Below are 23,500 nucleotides of genomic sequence, written 5' to 3'. Positions count from 1 at the left end.
TACATTTACAGTCAAAATCTGTCTCCTGCGCCATCTTGAAGGTGTAGGTATACGCCATTAAATTACAATTCCTTTCATCATTTCAATGCTGATTTCTTATCTCTTTATCTTTTTGTGAATAATCACAACCATGTCGTTAACATTTGTAACCGACGCGTCTACTTGAACATTATCCGAAATTCGCCAACCGCAGTTGAGGAATTTATTGCCAGGCTGGTGCCGGGTACACATTCCGCATCGTCCTGAAGAAGATAATTTTGCAAAAGAAAATAAACTGTTATAAACCATGCAATAATACGGAGATGTTTACATGTTCAGGAGTTAGCAAAAAACTAAAGTTAGCAATTTTAATGATTCTAGATGAAAAGAAGTAAATTTTGTGAAAAAAAATGAAATACACCTTAAAGCATGGGTAAGTGTAGCGAACACCAGCCTGGCAACGGAGTCATGTAATTACATATATACTGTGCCTACACTCCATCCAACCAGTCAGGTTATACTGACATCCAGTCCTGTTTTCAGGATCTCTCTAACCTCTCAAAGCTGAGCGCCAAGCGAGGCAGCAACAAGCACCATGTTTAAAGTCTTTAATATGACCTGAACCGAGTTTGATCCCAGGCCTTCGGATTTCGAGGTTCACTTTCTAACCATTAGGCAACCGAAGAGATTCTTGTTTTTGTGATTAACAACTTTGGCACCTTGGAGGAAGCACAGGATCGAGTTCTAGGTTTAATGAATATAACAACTCACAAGGGATAATGTCGAAGCAAAGCCCTGTGAATGTGCTCAAAAGCCATCAGAGCGACGAATTTGTCTCAGTCCGGTGAGGCGGATGCTCTGAGTGTCATTTTCATCTTCTTGATTGCTATCCGCAGCGGGAAAGCTTTTCTATAGGAAACCATTAAAATCTAAATCCTGTAAAATGAATTAAAATTTTAAAGTTGAAATATATTTGTTTGGGAATTGAATCCTGAGAGCGCACCATGCGGATTAAAAGGGAAAGGAAATGTAACTACTATATATATATATATATATTGCACATTTTCCTGAGATTTGTAACACTGTTTTATTTGATCAGCCCACATCTGAAAATTACTCGGGAATGTTACTACGTCGCTATTAAGGCTGCAAGATAATTTCAGAAACAGGGGGCATTTTGAAGGGGGGAGGGGAATGGGGTCAACATTCACAGCAGCGTTGGAAGAATGTATGCTTGGTTTGTATGCTACACGTTGCCAGTGTTACAGATAAAATGCTATAAGAAACGATAACAAATTTCTTGTAAAAATGTGGGTAGATGGGATATGAAAAAGATGAAATAACTATACTCCTTCAGAACTTTTTGTGTAAACAAGTAACTGTGTCCCTCTGACACCAAACAGACGTCCTCGCCGCGCTTGATGCCTTGGGAAGCGTTGACCTCTCGGGCAGAAGACATGTTGCATGGCAGTAGGTAAATAGTTCAAACAGTAAATCACGACTGTTCCTTTTACATAGCATTATCAGGGAGGCATCGTACATGGATGGCACCCACCAACGCTTTTCAGAGGTATGAGGCCATCAGCTGCCTCCAAGTATTCAACTAAACCAACATGCATCTCAGAGCTGCGAGACCATGAGCTGCCTCCAAGTTTTCAACTGAACTACCACGTGTAGGACACTGCCATCGAACTATAGACGCAGATCTAGACGCTGTTTGATAACCATTCACACCTTGTATTCCATGCGTTTTCTTTCCCAAAGTCGATTAAAGTCCATTGAAATGAATGAAAGCGTACAATGCATTCTGTGTCCGCGGTTCCCCTCCTTTCAGACAAAAGTTTTTCTGCTACTATTACACCCTTGAGAATTCGTTTTCGGTGGCCAGTCCCACAGATACATGGCTCCCTTTGGATCTGAAAATTAGCAGAAAATTTGGCATTTTGAGAGAGACCCATGTAAAGCCTTGCCGCCTGCGCGCACACGTTTGCTTGGGTTGTAATACTGATAAATAATTACTCCATTCCTTTGTACTGATTAATAAAGAGGGTGAGTGGAAAACAACTTAACAAAAATAAATATATTGAAAGCTAATTTAAGCATATTCATCACAAGCCTACATAAAGCTTTGAAAGGAGTTGGTATATGTCGTCTGTGAATGAGCTGTATATCGTATCCTGAACACGAATTGTGTTGTAAGTTTTCTAACTTTTCTCTCAGAGCTCGTTGAACATTGAAGTACTTTGGGTTGTGGATGTTGCTCCTTGCTGTGACTGGTACACGGATCGCCTAGTCGACGGGTACTTGCAAGTGACAAGACGGATCATCATTGTGCGGAATTTACGGCTGCTGAAGAAGTAGAAGAGGAAGTTCACTGCGTGATGCAACTCCGCTACGAAGAATACGATCTCATGGGTAAGGTAATAGCGAGCTGTCTCGCGGAGGGTCTTAGGCTCCCACCGCGCCAGGTAAAATATACACACGGGCAGCAGAAACACGGCAAAGGCCACCGACACGGTCACCAGCATGATGGTTATTTGCCTCTGTTGCATGTTCTTGCTGGATGAACTGCATTCGCCGTTGATCATCTGTTTCTGCATCTTGAAGGACTTGTGCAGACCGAATATGATAAGAGCGTTAAGGACGATCATAGACGCACAAGGTATGAAGGCGTAGACGCAGGAGTTAACCCAGAACCAAACGTCAGCCTCGAATTCTTTGTACTCATTTCTGAAGCCGCAGTCTAAGGCGATTGGAGGAAAAGGGTTCATGTATTCATGAGTCATCCAGAGGACATGCATGTTCAACAAGATAAGGATGAACGAAATTATAAGTATGGATAACTTGGCTCTCTTCAGAGTGAAAAATTCCGACACTCGAAGCGGAAACCACACGGCTACAAACCTCTCTATTGTCATTGTGACCAAAGTCCAGGTAGATAGATGGAGAAAAAACGACCCAAGGAAGCTGAGGATGGCACAACCAGCATCCCCCATGGAGACGTCATAGGCCGTGAGCTGATGATAAAACAGTCTCATGACCAACACAACTGTGTCCAGAATGGCCAGAAGAGCCACGGAAAAGGAAGACGCGGCGAAGGGCTTTATGGAAGAAATTGTCAGGAAGGCGAGCGTGTTACATACAAGTCCAACTATTGTCAAAATCCACAATCCACATTTGTTCATATACAACGCAGCGATGAATTCATCGTATTTCTCGAGCTCTCCATGTCCGAATGTGTCGTTGAAATTGCTGATGCCAGCCATGGCTGGTACCGTTGTGACACTGATGTTTGTTGTTGACATGATTATTCTACAGTTTTCTGCTCGCCAGCCCGAGTTTCTCCAGTGATATGCTATATAATCCAAGTGCGGGCTTTGTGTAAGCCAAGAATTGCCTGAGAGCTCAAACTGGTAGATCAGCAGACAAGTAGATCACATCGCAACGCACAATGTGGGCTTGTTCTTTCAAACTCAAGATCCACACGTCTTCTTTAGATTCTGTCAAAAAATAACAGAAAATACCATTACATGATAACCATATCTTATTTTCTCCATTAAACTTAACAAAACCAAACAACTAAATCTACAGAGAACTTAATAACTCGTTTCTACCAAACACCGAATACATAACGATGTATTTAGGCGCACTTTAGACATTAATATTGCAGACAGTACTACTGTGAAGATTGTATTATGGATAACGCGTTAGAGTAGAGCTTGGAGACCACTGACCGGAGGCCTCGTGCTCAAATAATGTCATATGTACTATAATATACCACAGCGAGTAACTGTTTATTTCTGAACATGATGGACAGTCATTGTCTTCACATTGCTCCAGGCTACTTACTATACCTTCCAAACAGGATGTCAAATAATTTCGATTTTAAAAGCCATTTTATGTAGCCCCCGTGTTCAATCGCAGTGTATGTGTGACATGCTTTAAATTGAATGGAAGTCAAGGGAGTTATGAGCTTCACTGCCCCAATGGCATACGTGAGTTATTGGTAGACGCTGTATCTGGTGTGACGCCCTCACACAAGTTCATTCAGTGAAGCCTTGTTCTCAATGCAGCCGATTAGAACGTCACTTATCAGATCACTGGCTCAGATGTAGCTCTAGTTGACTCAGTTGCGGCTCTAAGTCAGGAGGTTTGTCAGGTACGTGACGAAGGGCAGTGGTTTACTTATAGCACTCCAGGTTTGCTGCACGGATGAATTAAATGAGCTAACTAAACAGTGTTTTATGTATCTTATTTCGCTTTGGTTTTTATAAGATGTTGCTCTGAGTTGTTCATTTCCAAAACGTTTTATATGTAAACCTTAAAGTATGGATGTATGTTTGTTGTTGATCAGAATAATGATAGTAATGAAGCCCTGTGCATCTTAGTTGGACATGTATGCGAAAGCAACAACGATTTCCTGTTTACTTCAAGAGGGATAGTTTCAAGCCTGACACCGTCAGTTTTCCTTACTTGGATAGTGTATGTTACATTCGTGTGATGATTTCAACCAGCGTCGCACGTTATTACCGCAAAAACTAGTGCATCAAAGATATTTAATCAAACACGTTCACTCCAAGTTTCTTAAAGTTTATAATAAGTGTGTGGTTTTCCTGAAAGAGAGCTTGTTCCCTCAAGATAAATTCCATTATTTCTATTTGTACCAAAAATAATACAAAGTGGTAAAGGAATTCCTGGAATTCTTTTTGAAATTGACTCTATACGTGACCTGAGCACTGTTTATAGGTAAACACTACGGTAGAGATACCTTTGTAGCTATTTATTGAATTTCTAGCTGAACTAAATGAGTATTTAAAGACATCTTAACATAGCTACATTTTTTACTCTCTCGTTAAAAATAAACATAAGGCACAACGATGTAATTTACCTTTGTGGAATTAAGAAAACAGCAAGTACATTTAAAGAGGTATTTTTCACTTTATTATCAATGGATCGCTGACTGCGCTCCAAGGACGAGAGGGTTAGCACGCCGCTTCGAAGCAATGACCCATGAGCCTTTCACCAATGCGGTCGTTGTGAGTTCAAGTCAAGCTCATGCTGGACTTGTGCGGTCGTGCGCGGGAAGGTCTTCAGCAACTTGCGTAGGGTTGTGGGTTTCCCCCCGGGCTCTGACCGGTTTCCTCAAACGATAATGCTGGCAGCCGTCGTATAAGTGAAATATTCTTGAATACGGCGTAAAACACCAAATAAATGAAGAAATGAATAAATCGACCCGAAAGTTCCTTAATCTTTATCTATCCCACTGCCATACGGGCTCCTTTGGGAGACAATTCCACAATCCTTTCTGTGTCATGTTCATTCGCGTGTCGGTGAGATCCAGGGTCACGTGACCTGTATTGCACTCAACCTATTCGGACTAAAGGTATGCCAGATATCTGTAAACATAAGACCCCTAAACAGCTATCATCGGTATTCAGGCTGTGGAAAAGTAGCCTATAAGCTTTGAAGTGATAGATGAAGACTTCTGCCTGAAGATACCACAGCGCCGAAGTCTTTAACGCCATAAGGTGTTCTCAGAAGAACACGGATTGCTCATCTCTAAGCTCGCGTGCGGCCATAAATTTTAGTCCAAACACCAAAAAGAAATCGAGGCCTTCACAAGAGACCTGTCTGAATGTAACAAAAAGTACCTCACTTTAAAGTGCATCTGAATTCCTATAAAAAGAAAAACATATGGCTGAGATGAAAAGTGTCAGTAATTGGGCCAAAGCTTCAAGAAAAAATGTGTAACTGAATCTCTAATCAGGGCAGCAAATTATTATAATTCGCGAAGGAACACAGCCATATATATCTGGCAGAGTATGAAAAGAGTATGAAAAGAGTTTTCTGCTATAAGTGTATCAATACAGGTTTGTGAGAACTATAGTTGTCTTTACAGAACCCTGTTTAACACATTATCTAGCTATTATGTAGTCATCTACAAGTAATGTAAATGCGCCGATAAATAGTTTTATTAGTTAATATTCAATAAATTATTCCCACACAGGAGGATTGGTACAAAATTCTTTCTAACGTATTAAAGTTTTCTACCGCTGAGAGGTGTGTGTCTTGCGTAGCTGCATGGCTACCTCGTTGCCTCGTTACCTATCTTCCTGACAACGAAGCGAGGTAGCGAGGTATCAGTGTGATGAGGTAATGTTAATTGTTAATAATTTTTCCACCTGGCTGCCCAGTTTCGCTACCTCGCTTAGCTATATCGCTGCCTCGCTACTTTGACCTGTATAAGAGAGGTCGAGGTATCGAGATCCTCTATTGACTGGTATAGTGCTGTGTATTAGAATTTAGGATTTATTAAGTAATTAAATTGAATTATCAAAGATAGCATTTTTCAAATCAATATAACATTTAGGTCACTGCGCAAACAGTTTACTTAAAAAATCGATCATAGATCACTGTGGCTGTGCTGGCTGTCTATACATGCAGTATGTCTCCGACAACATTTGACACGGTAGCCCGCGGCCAGTCATCACTTTCCACCATGTGGCCAAGCAAACAGTACACAAGCCAAACTGTGCTGTGCAGACACAGTAATCTAATGCCAGTGCATTTTTCACACGGAAAAGTCCACCAAATGCACTTTTGCCAACATGATACTCATAAATCCGTTTATCCATAGTCACGTGTTCTGGTTGAGAGCGTAGTGCTGTTAAACATCCTGCAGCTAGAGTGGTTTTGTCTTCCTCTGATCAGGCATTTCCAGGAAGCGTGTCGATGCAACCATATAGGCTTTTATGCGCCGCAGATGTGTAATTAAATTTTTTTATGAGAATAAGTTGCGCAAAATTTGCAGAACAAATTTGATTTCATCTTTATCACCGTATGTAACGGCTAAGGTAGAATACTGCAGGGTGTGCAGCAACAACGGACTGACACACGTGATGCCATGTATTTTCATATGACTGATATCCATGGGAGGAGAACAACTTCCACAAGGGAGTAGTAAACTAAGCTCACTCTAACTGCCATAGCAAACAGACGTGTTTAACAGGAGTCACCGACCGCTTCGTTGGCCAAATGGTTAAAGCGTAGTCGGGAGACTTGAGGTCAAACCCGGGTCGGGTCATACTGAGGACATTCAAAAAGGCACTTGCTGCTGCCTCACATGGCGCTCAGCGTTGAGAGATTAGAGAAAAGAAACAGGACTGGTTGGCCTGGAGTCAGTATAATGTGACTGGCTGGGGTGTCATGTCTGATGCCTTCTACCAGGAGTCGCCATGTAATAGTTGCAGTCAACGTAGCCTATGGCTGCCTTGTGGAAAAGATCCTAAAGACCTACATCTTTTGTAGTGTGAGGCTATGCAGGTCTCTTTTCTGGTCGCACATACGTTTTTTAATATCTATATCGGCAGTGAACCCATTGCTCACTTCCGAAAGGCCATCTACTCGCTAAAATCTGCATTTGCTAAAATCATTGAGAGCCTTGCGAACTAGAGAGGTTTCGCAAAGCTTTGTTTCCATGAAAATGTGGAAGAAGAATGGCTGTAGCAGACACTTTTACTTTTCTGCAAATTTTACCTTTTTCAAAAGAAAAATTTCATTCAGTTTTATTAACCAAACAACAGATATGGTATGCCAATACTTTCCGTAATGGATAGCTTCATGGCAGAATAAATTAAATACCTCACGGGATATCTGTGCCTGCAATGACGTGCGGTGGCTAATACGTGTGGCACACACGTACATGAAACGCTTGTGTACAACGGACAAACGTCACAGAGACCGCACAAAATGATGATATCTCAATATCCGTAAGCGTATATGTGACGGTTCCAAAGCTATGTTATGTACGATGTCAACGATGTCAATCGCATTAAGTTTACATTTCTTGGAAGTATTACGAGCCTTGTATACTTATTGTTTGAAACAATCATTTTTAAATAGAGTTTCAGTCAACCAGATGTTATTTTTTGTCTAACTCACCATTAGACGATAAGGTACTTGTTGCACATGAGTAGTTCCAAGTGCCTTGTTAGACAATTTGCTAGCTTTTGCTTTCATGCTTTGAATGGGGTATTTGTATCTCAGAAGACTTAGCAGAGCCCACACAGCTAGAATAGATACAATGTCCCAGGCTCCTGAGGTTTATGATCCTCAACTCTAGTAGCTGTTGGTAACAAACTGTGGTAAACAGACACGTTCGGCATGCTCCTTAAAGTGTCCAATATACACAAACTAATGAAAGCCTCTTGATCTGTTTATCCGAAGAATCCTGAGAGCTATAAGGAGAGTTCCCAGGCTTGCTCAGTTCAAGTGCAAGGTGGAAAGTAATACAGGTGCAGACAATGCCTCTCCCTTCCCAGCTCCAGGGGAATGCCGGCCAGGGAGCGGGAGTTTATCCACACAGTATAAACTCCGGGGCTCTGGTCCCAGGCCCAATCTCCACACCTGCCAACTTCCACTGTTCTTTATGAACTCAGTTACAGACACTCACTGTGTTGTCAAAATAAAAGTACCCGATAGGCACCCTTTCATTTGGCTCAAAGGTGTGAAGTGAACAAGAGCTTACCTTTTAAAAATAGCTTGGCTTTGTTCTTTTCACGAGGTAAACACGTGCTTATACAGACCTTAGGGATTCATTGATGTTGCAATAGAACTGCGGTATAACCTTATTTCAAAGGGCACCTAACTTTCTCAGGCTAGACAATGGCACTCCTATTAACAGGGAATTTTTCAAGCTGGGCTAGGGGAATATGCGTACACGAAAGTTGAACATATGAACATTCCCATCTATAAAGAAATTTTAAAAAATCCTATATCCCAAAGACATGAATTTATGTACCAATAGCAAATATGTAAACATAATATGAATCAGTCAAACATGACATTCGCACACCAACCATAGACTAGAAAAAGGGCATCCCAAACATAATGGTTAAAAGACCTCCTACAATAGAAACCTCAAACATGCATCGATTTACTCGTTTATTTCTTTATTTTATTGGTGTTCAGCGCTGAACTCACTCATTTTCCGCTTACATGATGGCGGTTAGGTTTATGGACATTCATGGCGGGACACCAAATCCAGACACACTGGGCTCCGTAGACATTCGTATACCAACTGTCAACTGTAATGGACAGTCTAGGTCAATAATTGTGAGACAAATTTCCAAAGTTGAACGCAAACCACTGAAGAACTAAGAAAGTACAATCCATGTAAAAGTGAAGAATTAGGGAAGATTTAAAGAGAAGCAATAAACTTCTCAATGATGCTGGGAATGTATCGAATGTTCGTTATCGAAACTGTGAAATGCTAGTTGGGTTTGATTGTTAGTGAAAAATGAGTATCTCAGTGGCGCTTGGATTGTAACTGTCCATGAATTCAACGCGGAGAATTTGAATATGCAGCCTCTAGTTAAGGGTTTTTGAAACAGCTATGAAGCAGAGTGCCAGTGATGCAAGACTCCGCCTGAAAGAACTTCAACACAGAAGGTGTTGTGGTAACCCCGGATCTCCAGCCAGTTTCCTCCTCATCACAACATAACCTTTTATGTCGCAAAACACAAACCCTAAAACCTTTCTATATTCCACCGATAGACCTACCAACAATCTTGGTTGACATCGCGTGAGATATTTCCTGCCTCTAACCATTCGTTCCTGGAGGAAATCATTGTTTATACTGGTAGGGAGATGGTGAGGTGTTTTGCAGTGAATAGAGCAGACGAAAGTGTAGTGATAGGCATTATACCCAAATATTGAGATTCACACCAGAACTGTGGAAACTTTTCAGCTTTTAAACAAACCGACCATATCGGTAACTATCACAGTACCGTCGCTGCTCTGGTTTTATTCCCTATGCTGATGTAGTCTTTCACACTATATTCCGGCATACACCAGGATATGCCGGTGGACTAAGCATCCTCCAGACCTAATCCCTTTACATTGTTTTAATGTATGTGTTAAATGTGATGACAACACAAATGGTGAATAATTCTAGACCAGTGACCGCGAATAATTTGCAATTACTATAACTATTCTTTTAACCAACCAAATTCTGCGTGAGATACGGTGTGTGAGATATGGTGCATTTTACTATCTTTTAATCATATATATGAACAGTTAGAATAAAGCGCTAACTGAGATAAATTTACAACTGACCGGATTTTTCCTTTAATATGTGTGACCATTTACCAGCTATTAAAATCGCGCCGCCTTATGGCTCTAACCTTAGTCCTGTGCTGGAGTCTTTAAAATACGGAAGTTTAGGTATCAGTTTTCTGCGTGTAAAAAAAAAACAAAAAACATTTTACCTCTTTAAACAGGAATGAAAAAGTATTTTTGTATAGAAAACATTTCAGTGGGGTTGATATGGTGTTGCAAGATTGGGCAGTTAATACGCACTAAAATCACCTCTGTCCAATAGCTAGATGATAAGCCGAAATGAACGAGAGAAGTAAACAGATTGTGTCTGACGCCATGAATTTCTACACGTCTTAAGAGATGCTTGTTTATTCTCAGTCAGCTGGAAATCAGAAGTTCCTTAAGTTTAATGGTAAAGAAAAAAGCGATGTTTATCATAACATAGTAGTATGTTGACCTAACGAGTGAACCGATATTTGGCACCTGAACCGTAAATCTATAGGTGCGCCTTACGGTACATCGTGACGTCAAAGGTTCCAGGTGCCTCGTCTCTTTAAAACTAAAGGCTCGACAATTTACATGCATCTTTTAGACTATACAGAACGTGTTGGCATGAAACGCAACATGCGGTTAAGTTTCCCGAAAACAAGATGACCATCATCTCTTGTGTATAGTGAGTTCATTTTTTTTCTTTTTGAATTCAAATCAACCATGACACTGTCTGACTGGTGCTCTGACAAGATAGCAGCGCTGTACAGTGAAGAAATAAGCGATTTACAATGCCAACATACAACTTATTATGTCAGTAGAAAACATACCTTGGCTGGAGGTCTCGTATGACTTAAGGACCATAAGCTACAAAATGAGTTTGAAACAACTGCTCCAGTCATATTAAACGTTGGACATTCCTTTGTGGCTAAACTTTGGTCAAAATCATTCGTACTAAGCGAAGATGGATGAAAGAAAACAAAGAATGCTATTCTCTGCTGTACACTACTTCCTATTTGACAAATATCCTAGGTAATCTTGTTTATGTCTTGGCCAAGTGATAATCGGTCTTGCTATAAACAAAAAGGACAGGGGTAACTGTTAAGCTCTGTTTGTCCCCACTATATTTCCCGTCTTGTCGAGCGTCCCGTCCGGGCTTTATTCTGAATACGCCACAGTATAAAAGTGATGCCGTGCTAAACTTACTGATTTTCAGTTACGCTAGGGTTTGGTATTTCAAGGAACTGTTTTTCGTATTGATTGATGGTGTTTGTGTTCACTTTTGTTTTTTTCTGGCTTATACGAGAATAGTTTTCATATTGCGTCCACGGTTGAAGGGCAACAATTAAAGTATTGAATTCATATAACATGATGCATAAACACAGAGATCTACACTTTATGTGAAAATAAACACAAACCCAAGCGCTCAAGCTAATGAAAAATTGAAGATTATCAAGGTAATTGCGCAGCCCGATGGAGGATAAAAGTGGTATATGACATCCGATGAATCTAGCGAGAACCACTGAAAGTAGGGGAAACAGACTTCGGAAAGACCTATCATTTAACACCGGATTTGGAGGAACCATTTGATATAATTTTTTTAACGTAAATCTACCAAGGCATTCCTTCTTTCAAATTCGTCAGGTATTTGTATTTTGATAGACCTTTCCGCAAGATGTCATTAGTTTTGCGTGGAAGTTAAATAAAGGTAGCTTCTCCTTAAAATGTTCCACATGTATGTTTTTTACCTCTAACCACCTTACACAGAGACAGCATTTCCGGTTTCTTAGCTATCGTATTTTGTATAATTACATTGAATACGAACCGGAAAAACGGCGTGCGACTGAAACAACTTACGTCTCCAACCATGGTCCTTTCCCGCGAATAGACGACGAGATACCGACCGAAATGGGCATTATTCTTGTGTAACAAATGAATACAACGTTACCAGCTGTAACAGATTACACAACGTTGGTCACAATTGCTTTAGGCGGGAAAGTTTCCTTATTGTAGATATGGTTCTGACAATAAATATTGTCGTACGTGGACAGAATCTTGGGACAACGATCGATTCCAAATGAGTTTCCTTTGGCTTATGATTGCCACTTTCGTGTAACTTGAAGTTTATTGCTAATGAATTGCACAACAAATCATTGATTCCATATTTATCTCTCATCTGAAGCGTTGAAAAATTGAATACAAGAAATATTTCGCATGACTGCCATAAGCTAGAGGCTTCTATAAATAAGGGTTTTACCTCGAGAAGCTGATAATGTACTTTTACGTCTATACCTCATGTCTGTACCCACTGTTGTTTCAGGCAACCAATTACTGTAAAACATCTGTCTAACATGTTTATTTGCGCCACAAACAACACAGGCTGTTGACAGCATGGTCGAATCACGTGTTGTGGATTGGTAGAGGTAGCGCTCCGGGGAAAACCTTTTAGTTGAATCAGGTGGAAGAAAAACGTGAAATGCCAACGAGTAACTCTATGGGCCTCCAGCCAATACGGAACATGCGCCCTCATTCGGCTAATACCTTTTTTTCAACTGAGGATATATAGGCATCTGACTTCTGATGGTATGGTCTGTATTTTTAACCATAAATAAACAAAAATGAAGCAATGTTTTTGTTATAAGATACATGGCTTTTTGTTATGTCTCTGCCATTTTGGATACAGTGTAAAGTGCATGCAGATTTAAGACAGAACTAACAGAGTCCAGCGCTGCTTTTCATTAAGGTGAAATGTGAAAATCACAAATAATGCCAGTATTAAATTTCACAATTTCCGTTACAGGAAAAGATAACAAAGCAAACCGAAGTCACTTTCGTTTCAAACATCAACGAAAACAGTCAATACTGTACTAAGACCACTAAAGAAAAAAACGCTTTCACTTCTTTTCAAAAGATGTCATGAACAAAATTGAATGCATTCAAATCTTAGAATTCTAAAATGTGGATTATGTATAACATATATCGATGGGCATCGATTGTTACCATATATGGGCTTTTCTACATTTACATTTACCTATTGGCAAAATTCTTGTGAAGTGTTCTCTGTTTTGGACTAGTTAACGCGAAGATTTACTATCACAGTAAATACATGCTGCCAAATATTGCAACGACATGCAAATCACTCGTAAATCTTAACCTGAAATATTCTGATTGCGTATCTGACGGTAGCGATGACATCATTTTATTCTGTCTTTCTCTAACAGCACATGTCCGAGCCATATTGGAAAATATGCAGCTTGAACGAAACCTAGTCACTGTAAAAATGAGTAAAACATTTTAGTTTTATATATTTAATAAACCAAAATTACAATTGTTGGCGTCTTCCATATCCACAACTGTATATCAGGTGCTATTAGAAATCAACAAGTATACAAAGTAGTGATTCTTCTGTCGAATTTCAGGGATGTTTTGTGCAAACAACTATATAAACGTCATATATATATTACATAAGCGTTCCGGTGGTAGCTGTAATGCATGTGCTATTCACTGCCACATCAGGGAAAGAATGCTAAGATACCCAAGACCATCACTCTACTTCTATTTCCAATTACCAATTCTATACTCAGCCTTCCAAGCAGATGACTTATAATTCGGTCCATGGGCAGTTCAGAACTGCATATTGGTAATCATATTCCAAAGCCACAAGTGTGAAAAAAAAAAACCCTCCACCTCGACGTTGGTCATGGTCCGAAAACAAATCTGCACCGTGTTATTGACAGATGTAAGATATATTAACACCTGAGCTTGTATTTCTCACAGAACTCGATATTTGGGCTTGTTGTTATTAGTTGTCCCTGCCAAAAACTCCTCCAGAATTAGCCTGGAAACCAAAAGATCAGTGTACAGACAGAGCTGTAACGTAAGGAGGTACATGTATTAGCTACGTCGATGTTAGCAAAATACACATAAATCTACTACATGGGTATTTAAAGTGACATTTGCTGTATTCTTAAAGGAAAGTTCAAATGCTCCTTACATTGAACACCGTTTGTTACTTATACACAAATGCACGGCCTGGTACACAAACACTGGCTGTAAGCATAGATGATTCATTTCTGTGATAGGTGTTTAACACCATACTCAATACTTTTTTCACTTACAGGATGGCTGTCAATCTGCAAATATATTCAAAGTTTTTGAAAATGCAAAAGTTGTTCTGGTAAAGTATAAATTCAGCCCTGCCTATCTGAGAAAGAGGCCAAAATAGGCTTAATTTCGTTTTTAAGCAATGCTGAACAACACCATCACTGTGCTTTAGAAGTAGGCTAATACACCTAATCCCGCTGAATCAGGGGGCTATCGGTGCTGTAAACGTCTACTTGTTGATTTAAACTCTGGTGAGTAAAATAAAATAAAAAATTGGTCCTAGAGAGACACGAAACTTTAACTATATATTTTTACGTCATTGTCGTTCCACGGGATTTAAACAGACACATTTATACATCAATGACACTCACAAATATATAATGTATTCCAGACAATGGTATAATCTATCGATGTTTTTGAGATTATTCTAAATTTTACGAGAGTTTCTAGTAAAATAAGACTATGTTTGTAGACATGACTTTAGCGGTTTTCTCCAAACAGCCTTCTTACAATGTAATATCTCGTTCTTGATTTTGTCCCAGCTACATCTCCATTGAATTTAGGAATTTTACCAAATAAAGTGAAGATGAAGACAGTAGAATTCTACGTTTATCATTAGGGAACAGGAAACATAGAGGAGAAATCTTCCATTAAAGCCAATAATAAAAGTTCTTTTGTTAAAAAAATATTTATGGAAAAAGGAATTCAGTGTTGTAAAATTACACTCATTAGTGGTTAGGTTGTTGTATTGATGATTATGAGCAAGGCTGTTGACTAATGCAAAGTGCTGTATTGACTTACCACGAGCGATGAACAGCTTGCTCTATCCTATACCCAGTTAACGCCACCACGTACAGCCATGCCTCTAGCCGTCAGTCACGCAGATGCAGCTATGCCAGCGATAAAACTTTCCGCGAATCCTTGCTGTCTGGAAGCATCCTCATCAGTCGGCCGTGAGCAGGTATACTCAGACTACTGACGGACTCACTCAGGTCCGCGAAATAAGAACAGCCTAATCAGAAAGGCCTAGGCCATGCGTTGCTTGTGCTCGACATTTCTGTCAAATTATCCCCAGTCTCCCAGATGGCTCTGCACAGATACAATTAAACATGTGTTCGCGGTCCACTTGTTGCAGGCTCTCGGGCTGCTGTTCCCAAACCCTGCTTTCTCCACGGGCTATATGCCTCAATGCAAAAGTTTGGGGAAGTGCCAAAGGTAAAAATGTCAACTTGTCGTTCATAGCTCCCATCACCGAAAATACAAGCACAATTTCTGCGCAGTGTATGGAACGAAAGTGAGCCAATGAAAAAAAGAGCACGAGAGAAGCTTTATACTACGCATATTCTCACACAATATCTTTAAATTAAAGGTAGACAGAAATGCTGTCGTCAGTTGATATTTAGTATATTTATATATATTACAACAACCTTCACAATACCTACTAATATTGCAGTCAACCAATGACAGATCTGTTAGCATTCATCGTCATGTTCCATGTCAATGTCCCATTGGATTTTGCAACGTTCCAACGTTTGTTTCGTATACCGGCTAAGCGATGTTTACAACAGTTGTACCTTATGTATAGATTTAGCAACGTCTGAAACGTTTGTGAATTATGTAACGGTTTAGCGACGGCTCCAATGTGTGTTTCGTATGTATTGGCTTAGCGACGTTTGTGACGCTTTTGCCTTATGAACCGTGCTAGGGGCGTTTGTATGTGAACAAGCTTGTTTATATGACTTCATTCACTAGAGACACAATTATACATTTACAGTGTTAACAGATAATTTCAGGACATAAAGGTTTATAATGTAATATAGAGTAATAAATAGACGTTCTGGGAAGTCTTCAATATTTGTGTCAAATTTACAAAATTAGCGAAGTATCCAACGTTTGTATCACGTGTACCTCTTCAGCGATGCCACAACTTTGGAGTCATTTACCGGTGTATCTCGAAATAAAGACAAATGCCATTATCAGAACGTCAGTGATATTGGTGTCACACTGTTGTGTTTGTCCAGACATACCACAAAAACATCAACGCTTGCTAAAACTGCTAGGACGCCTTTTCCTCCATTTCACAGATACGGCACAGATACACAACAGCCTCTGCAGTTGTTCTGTCTTCGCCGACCAGATTGTCTCTAATGCCATACCTGTTCAATTCTAGAAGCAAATTTTAGTAACGGAAAACGCTACGTCTTTGTTTTCAAGAATAGGGTTAGAGTCTAAGGTTGTTGTATTTAGGACAGCTACTGTTGATTGAATTACACAAGTTATTAATATTGTTTGTTGTTACTATTATCATTATTATTATCAAAGCATTGGTTTGTGCTGATAGCGTGACTGTTTTAACGAACCAAATCTTTCCTTTATACTTCAATAAGGCATTATGTTGTGTCTCTCAAACAACGCATACCTTCAACCCTTGCGGTGAGGAACCTTCCCCGCCTAAATTAATTCAACCCTTAGCTGTGTAGTCTGTTGTTGGTTTCTGTCTTCTCAATGAAGATTTTTTAACAACGTTGTTCAGTTTATCCTGAAACCGAGTTTCTAATGCGCGGGAAACGTTATCTCGTGAGAGTGTAAAGTTCGAGTTAGAAACCACACTGATCACAGTGAACGTCTTAAATCATACAATACACCATAACAGGTGGTGACCATGTGCTAGAGCCAGTGCGTATACCTGGGAAACTTGAGCATCGCTTCATGGCTATCAGTGAGTGAATTATTAACTAATGATATACGACAGGTTCAGAGACATAGTAAGTATACGCTACAGTACACATGGCGGCCACATGCTTCATTCACTGGTCACTTGTAAATGAATCGTTTTTTTATAGCACAAATCATGTTGTTAATTTGTTTCGCGTATTTGAATTTGCCGTAACTATGTCGCGTCGTGTTACTTTGGCCTTTACCAAACCATTTATGACTGCATCTAGATACCACAAAGTTTTGTTGTGATACCAGAGCAGTGTACGAGTTTCTTATGACCTTAGGTGATGCATTTAGGAACCATGGTAACAGCACACCTGAGAAAAACTACTTCATGGCCTACTTTAGGATAGATATGAAGATATACCGTACCGTTATACGTAACAGACTCGTTTCCTGTTATATACAGAGGGTGGTAAGAGTGCTATTCTGTTTGTATTAAACAGCTGCTCGGCAGGCTAATTGGCGTTAAATTATACACTAACTACTTGATAAGCAGGACAAGAAGATATACCCAGCACGTCGCGGCTTCAAGGCTATCGCGTTTTAATGGGGAAAGGTGGGTATTAATACGCTGTGAAAACTAATCTATAACAGGTGTGTTAACTATTTATAAGGCTATTACTATACCGTCAAAATGTTTACTGTTGTTCTTTATGTTAATAAAATCCAGCCCAGGCGCTCTGGTTTTCTCTACCAATGAAGAGGATCTAAATCGTTTAATCAAAAATTATGGCGTTAAACAAAACCATCAACAAACAATCAATGAACCAATCAACCAATCATGTCTAAAAAGGGAAGGTGTGTTGCCGTGCTGTTTTTCATGTTATATATATATTGACAGAAACTGTCAATGTACTTCACAACGATTAATTAAAACCCCCATGTTGGCGATCAGGAAAGAAAGTACAAAGTTTAAATTTATAGTGGCAAATTGCTGATTCTAGTCAACACGGTTTTCACAAGTTACATCTCAGTAAAAACAGACACCACCATTTGCCGTGTTCTTCAAGTGAATGTGTAATGAAAGAGACAGATGGAGGTGGTAATACAATCATTTGTACTAGGATGATTCCGTTATGAGTTCATTTAGTTTAGTTTAGTTTTTCCCGTAAGATAGATCCACAAGACCTGTGTGTCCTTTACTTTTTGAGGACAGAAAGCTCCATGTGGACAATTGCAACACCACAACAATAACTAAGCATAAAACAAGACAAACTGAGGCAAAAAGCAGATATTTCCAAATGAAAAATGCTTACATGACAAAACTCCAGTGACCAAAAGAACACGACTCGAAAGCAGACAAAGTAAATAGTGATTATTATTGAGAGCAGATTAATAATGGGGAAATAATCGATTTTAAAAATGTAAACTCCGTGCTGAGCCAGCAGTGAGAAGGCTTTGTTTGCGAGCTATACGCTGCTTGGCGATAGAACAGACCTCCCGTACCGTATTCACCTTGTGCTACTCCATTCACAGATGAGTATAGAAATTCTCTAATCGACATGCCAGAAAGCTTGTGGTATTAGTATGCATATCATTCTGGCTAATTTACACACGACACGAACTCTCACAGTGATTCTTACGAAATCAGCAATCTAATTTATAAGCATAGATTCAAGAGACAACTTGAATCTATAAAATGTTTCGCCTAAGCAAACTGATACTGGGAAATGCTCGATGCTCAAGAAAGTTTTTAAACTGAATGGTCAGCATGAATGGGAAAGTTTTCTCCCCACACTTAATTGGGGACAAAGCTGCATAATCTATCTTCTTTCCAGGTAATTCTGATTAAAATGGTATAAAGCCGCGTTCAGAAGGTGCACTTGTCGAGACCACCCATCGAATTTGACTAACCGAATAGAAACAGAAAATGTGTTATTTCCTGTAACTGCAGCATTCGATAAATCGCAGGGTCAAAACGCGGTAAGACATAAATTGTATATTTTTCATTCGATGAGTCGATCTGACAAATCACAGCTTAAAAGATGTACTCACGTGTTGTAAGAAAACAGCGGTCAGTCCTGTTTAGTCACGAATCACCACCGCACGGAAAGAGAACCTCAATAAATAGCTAATTCACTCTGAATATGGTTTTGAATGTTGTGTTGAAAAAAAATTGTGTTAGCTTTCATTCCGTGGCTTTCATGTGAAGCCGATCACTCAACAACAAATGCCGACCTAAACAACTGAATCACAGGTAAATGAAACACTAATGGAACGTACCACTGATAACCTTCAGGCCACAGATACATCATATGGTTACATACTCTATAATCATTTTTGGCCTTGGAGTTGTGCTTTTCTTTAGACGTTTTATATTTGTGGTATTTAGTGTTGCTTTATGTATTATAAAGAAAGTACTGTACTTGTAATAATTCTTTTTGTAATAAGTTTTTCTTTTAATTTATCTTATAACTTTCTCATTACTTCTGACGACATGTTAAGTTGAACAGAAAAGTAGTTCTTTTAGGAACTTATAATTGCCCCTGAATACATGAGCCAACAGAATGGTTCTCCACGATTATGAGTTTCCTGTCAAACGAGTGTCTCTTCTTACCTGCAGGCTAAAATATCAGAAAGAGGAGACAAGCCGGATGCAGAATGTTGGGTTACATTGCTCACAGCGATTTTCGTTCTGCTACTTTTATTGACAATGGTCAAGATGTAGATTTTCTCATTTCATTTGTGACCCGGTGTACAATGTGCAAGATCACAGGTTCTCTTGAGTTTTGCAGATGTTCCTATTAACACTGGTTTAAGTCCAGTGGTCAGCAGATCAGCTTTGGAGAACGACTGTTACGAACTATCTAGCAAGGACTATTTCAACGTCACGTTTTGGGTTTCTGACACTGTTTGCCGCGACTTTTCTGATAGTGTCAGCAAACAGGGCTTCAAGTCTTCACTAAACAATGCTATCCGGAAAGTAGTGAATCCGGCAGACTGTGCTAAAATGGCAATCGATGTCTCCTCAGCCAACAGAAAATCGAGAAGCCCACATCCTCTCAACACCTCCTTCATTCCGTTTGTTATACCCTTGGCCTAAGGAGTTCTCCGGCTTATGTCCTGTACTACGATCGCCTATCGCAATGTAATGTAACTGTAGCTGCTTAGCTGTAGGATAAAATGGAGTTGTGCGATTGATTAATAGATTATTTGTTTGGTTGACTGTTAATCCGATTACCGAGATAATCTTTCAGTTATACGAATACGATCGCTTTTTACACATCTGACTTAAGACTGGCACGTCATATTGATGAAAGATAAGTGGTCTTCGACGAATGTAAAACAGCACAAACGACTTTACTGGTGTCATCGACCATGGTGGCTTATAGCGTAGATTTTTGACCGCGCTTTCCGCCCCTGTAACTTGTAGATGGCCCTCCGCGCCCCCACGGAGCTCGATGTTATGTTTAAACGGCGTTGTCTGAGTGTTCTATGTGTTCCACGGGGGAGCGGAAGTCTCGCTTTCGCGCTTTCTGCGACTGAGTATTCCACGAGGGCGCATAGGATGCGGAAGGCGCGCTGAAAACAGTGAGGTGGAGATGCTTGACGTGACGGATGAAGGTATATGTCAAATTGTACCTTTTATTCGTGAATTATGCAGAAGAGTTCCATTTTTCCATCTGGAACATATAGCTGTACACCTGTTGTAATATGGGTGTGATACGAGGCATAGTCGACCCACATAACTCATCAGTTCTTTGACGTTAGAAAGTGTGGTAATGCAATAGTGACTTAAAAGAATATCACGGCAACCGAAAATTATGTAAATGGTCACTAGAGTTTTGTTTTCGTTCAGCTAATAAAAAAAAATAGTTGCAACATACCTCCTTTGACAATAAGTGTACTTCCAGACAAATTGTGACATCAACGTTTGCACTTTTGCGCCATATTACACATTTTTATATTTGAATTTATTTTTAAAATATATCCAAATAATTGTTCCGTAACACATATAGCAACATACAAGAATATACTGGCCTCCATTCAGTGCGCGCCGCACACTAAAGGTGCGACAATGGTATTGACGTACTTTTCTGAAGTTGAAAAATGTTTCTTCTTTATCTGTCTGCTAAAACTAATCAAGGTAAATCAATTATTGAATAAACCATTACTAAATCACATGAAAACAGCTGAGTGGTTTCCTTTACCACACATTAGTCGTGTCAAACAAACCAATACTCGAAAATCTCCTACACGGCTTTACGGCTCCCCCAAGCCTATATTACCCGTGTCAATCAAAAGGATTCCCTTCTCTTCCCAATTTCCTTTGTGCTTGTCTGTTGAGGGTAATTTCAGCGCTCTTATAGATGGACGCTTGGCGATCTGTCTTCGCACATCATTTATATCTGACAACAGACGAGCTCACACAGGGATATAATAACGTGTTTGTGTAGTGTACTGAGGGACTTCCTGTCACTGCCGTATATGACGTGTATGTCACCGAGTAAGCTTATCCATGGGTGCGTAAGCCTTTCAATTTTCAGATAACGGATTCGGTTTCCAATTTCCTAACTCGACTGCTCGCATGCTTATCTGAATTTCACCACAAAGCTTGATCTTTTATACTCCTAAAATACTTAAAATTTAAGACACTGTTCTCATTCCGGGATGAGGTTTCGCGCATTTGCACAATGAACATATGTATAGCAAAAATGCAGTAGCTTTACATTGCAGACAAGGGTAGGCACTCACGTACAGTATAAAGTTAAACTTTTACCTTCTCCCGAACGTTCACCAGACACACGACATGTCCTCTAAATCGGAGCTCTTCTAAGCTCAGATACATCATACAAATAGTAAACAGAGTTCGTAACAGCCTGCTTCTCGATACATGTGGGTATTTATATTAGAATTCTGTGGAATTAGGCGGGTCATACTTGTACTCGATTTTTGATGTTTAGCACTATACGTCCGATCTGTACTGCATGTGTGAACTCTGCTCCAAGGTATACATATTGCTTGCTATTCTGGGATATTTCTGGCTTTCTGGGTCACTTTTCCTGGAAAAGCAATAAGTTTGTTCACAAACAGCAGAGCGGCTCGCGCTGCATATATTTGTAGAACTCCCAGTTCACTTTGGTGAAAATATGGTACTTACGTTACCACGTTATTTATTGGCATATGGATGTTTTATTTCTAATATCAGCTGTCAGGATATCACTAAAATATGGCGCCTCATAGGTCTATAATTAGGATGGAAAATTCTTCAGAGTGGCTATTGGTTTTGTGGCTGTGGTTTTACTATTGTAGTCAGTGGGTAAAGAATCTGGGTTTGGACCGTCATACAACAAAGCAATGAAGATTTCAACATTGCCAACTTTGTTGCATTGTTGCAGATATGTGATTCAGATCAAAATGTACAAACATAAAAGTGGATTAGTACAAAAAAGATATAACAAAACTAACGTACACCTTTAGGACAGGGTATAAAAAATTACACAATGTATCTGGTCTTTGTACACTAACTGCAGCCTTTGGGCTAACCACATATAGGTTGTCAGCGTTGCACGAATTGCCAGATTTACACCTGGACGTACCCTCAGCCTCTCCCGGCGGGGAGTATAATTGAGACCATGTGAGTGGAGGAGTCGCTGGAAGAAGCTCTCAGTTGATATAGGTTTGGTATGTTATCACGTTTCACTCACCACCGGCCTCGTCTGTTTACCTGTATCGCCTGACTGGGTCATACTTCTCGGCTATGGGGAGATTTTAGTAATTACTCTTTATCCGTCAGGCAGTGCCCACTTATCCGAGAAGACCTGCTCGTGTAACCATTAGCCAATCACTGATAAGCTCAGTTCAACATTCCATATGGTGTCCCGTTACGCCTTTAACCCGTTACTTACTGGGTAGTGTTTCTTTAGTTTCGAACATATAGGAAAACGCCAGCAACTGGAACGTATTCTGTTCTAGCCAATATAATAATCTACTACCACTGAAGCGAACATTCTTAAAACATAGACATAACAGTGTTATGGATAATCGTTTCGTAGATCATCGTGTTAAGAACTGTCGTAATTTGTGATATAATATGACGAGTTAGAATTTTCTAAATAAATCCCAGCACTCAGAATGAGCTAAGAAACAATGGTGTGTAGATCCAGTTTTCCAGACTTGTGGTGTTAGTCCAGAGAATCGTATAATTTTGCTGACCAAGGGGTATATTGCGTTCCCTCTCTAGTGAGAGATCACAAGGCCAAAAATGCCATACATTCGAATCAATCTCCTACTTGACCAGTTTCGGATTGACTTTAGCAAGTTTGTCCAGTTCATGGCGAAGTTGTACAGCTTTATGTACTCAACACCTACCCTTAAAAACCTGTATGCCCGTCGTTTTATAAGTCATAGTTGTGTTCTGTATTGATCAGTGGGAAACACTGTACGCTTAAAATAAATGGGTCTAAACGTTTTTTTTCTGTAGTACGTTATTGTTTCAGTATACATGTATTCCTGTCGGTAAAGCAAGGAGATACATGTGAATACTGCGTGATAAGAAAAGAACTAAATCAGGCTTAGTGCGACACATGATCAAAAACCATGCTGAAAGAATTCAGGATAAAGTTCGTCACAGAAATACGACGTCTGCCATATGGCAAAAGTTCCTGAT

General features: G+C 39.8%; 1 protein-coding gene across 3 annotated transcripts in view; it reads right to left on the bottom strand.

Moving 5' to 3' along the window:
- Positions 1–14: 14 nt before the first annotated feature.
- Positions 15–23,500, bottom strand: part of LOC135461302 (probable G-protein coupled receptor 139) — a 33,909-nt gene continuing 10,423 nt past the window's right edge. The window contains exons 1-3 of one of the 3 annotated variants that reach the window (XM_064738325.1): positions 14,971–15,211; positions 2,189–3,479; positions 15–1,895 (exon numbers count right to left, since the gene is read on the bottom strand). In XM_064738325.1, coding sequence (XP_064594395.1) covers positions 2,196–3,284 — 1,089 coding nt within the window. In that variant the 5' untranslated portion in view covers positions 3,285–3,479; positions 14,971–15,211 and the 3' untranslated portion in view covers positions 15–1,895; positions 2,189–2,195. Of the gene's footprint in view, positions 1,896–2,188; positions 3,480–14,970; positions 15,212–23,500 lie in introns of those variants that run through there. The other 2 variants (XM_064738323.1, XM_064738324.1) reach the window with 2 other exon arrangements.

This window comes from Liolophura sinensis, chromosome 1 (assembly GCF_032854445.1).
Source record: "Liolophura sinensis isolate JHLJ2023 chromosome 1, CUHK_Ljap_v2, whole genome shotgun sequence".
Classification (NCBI taxonomy): Eukaryota; Metazoa; Mollusca; class Polyplacophora; order Chitonida; family Chitonidae; genus Liolophura; species Liolophura sinensis.
This window is presented reverse-complemented; position numbering and strand designations above follow the sequence as displayed.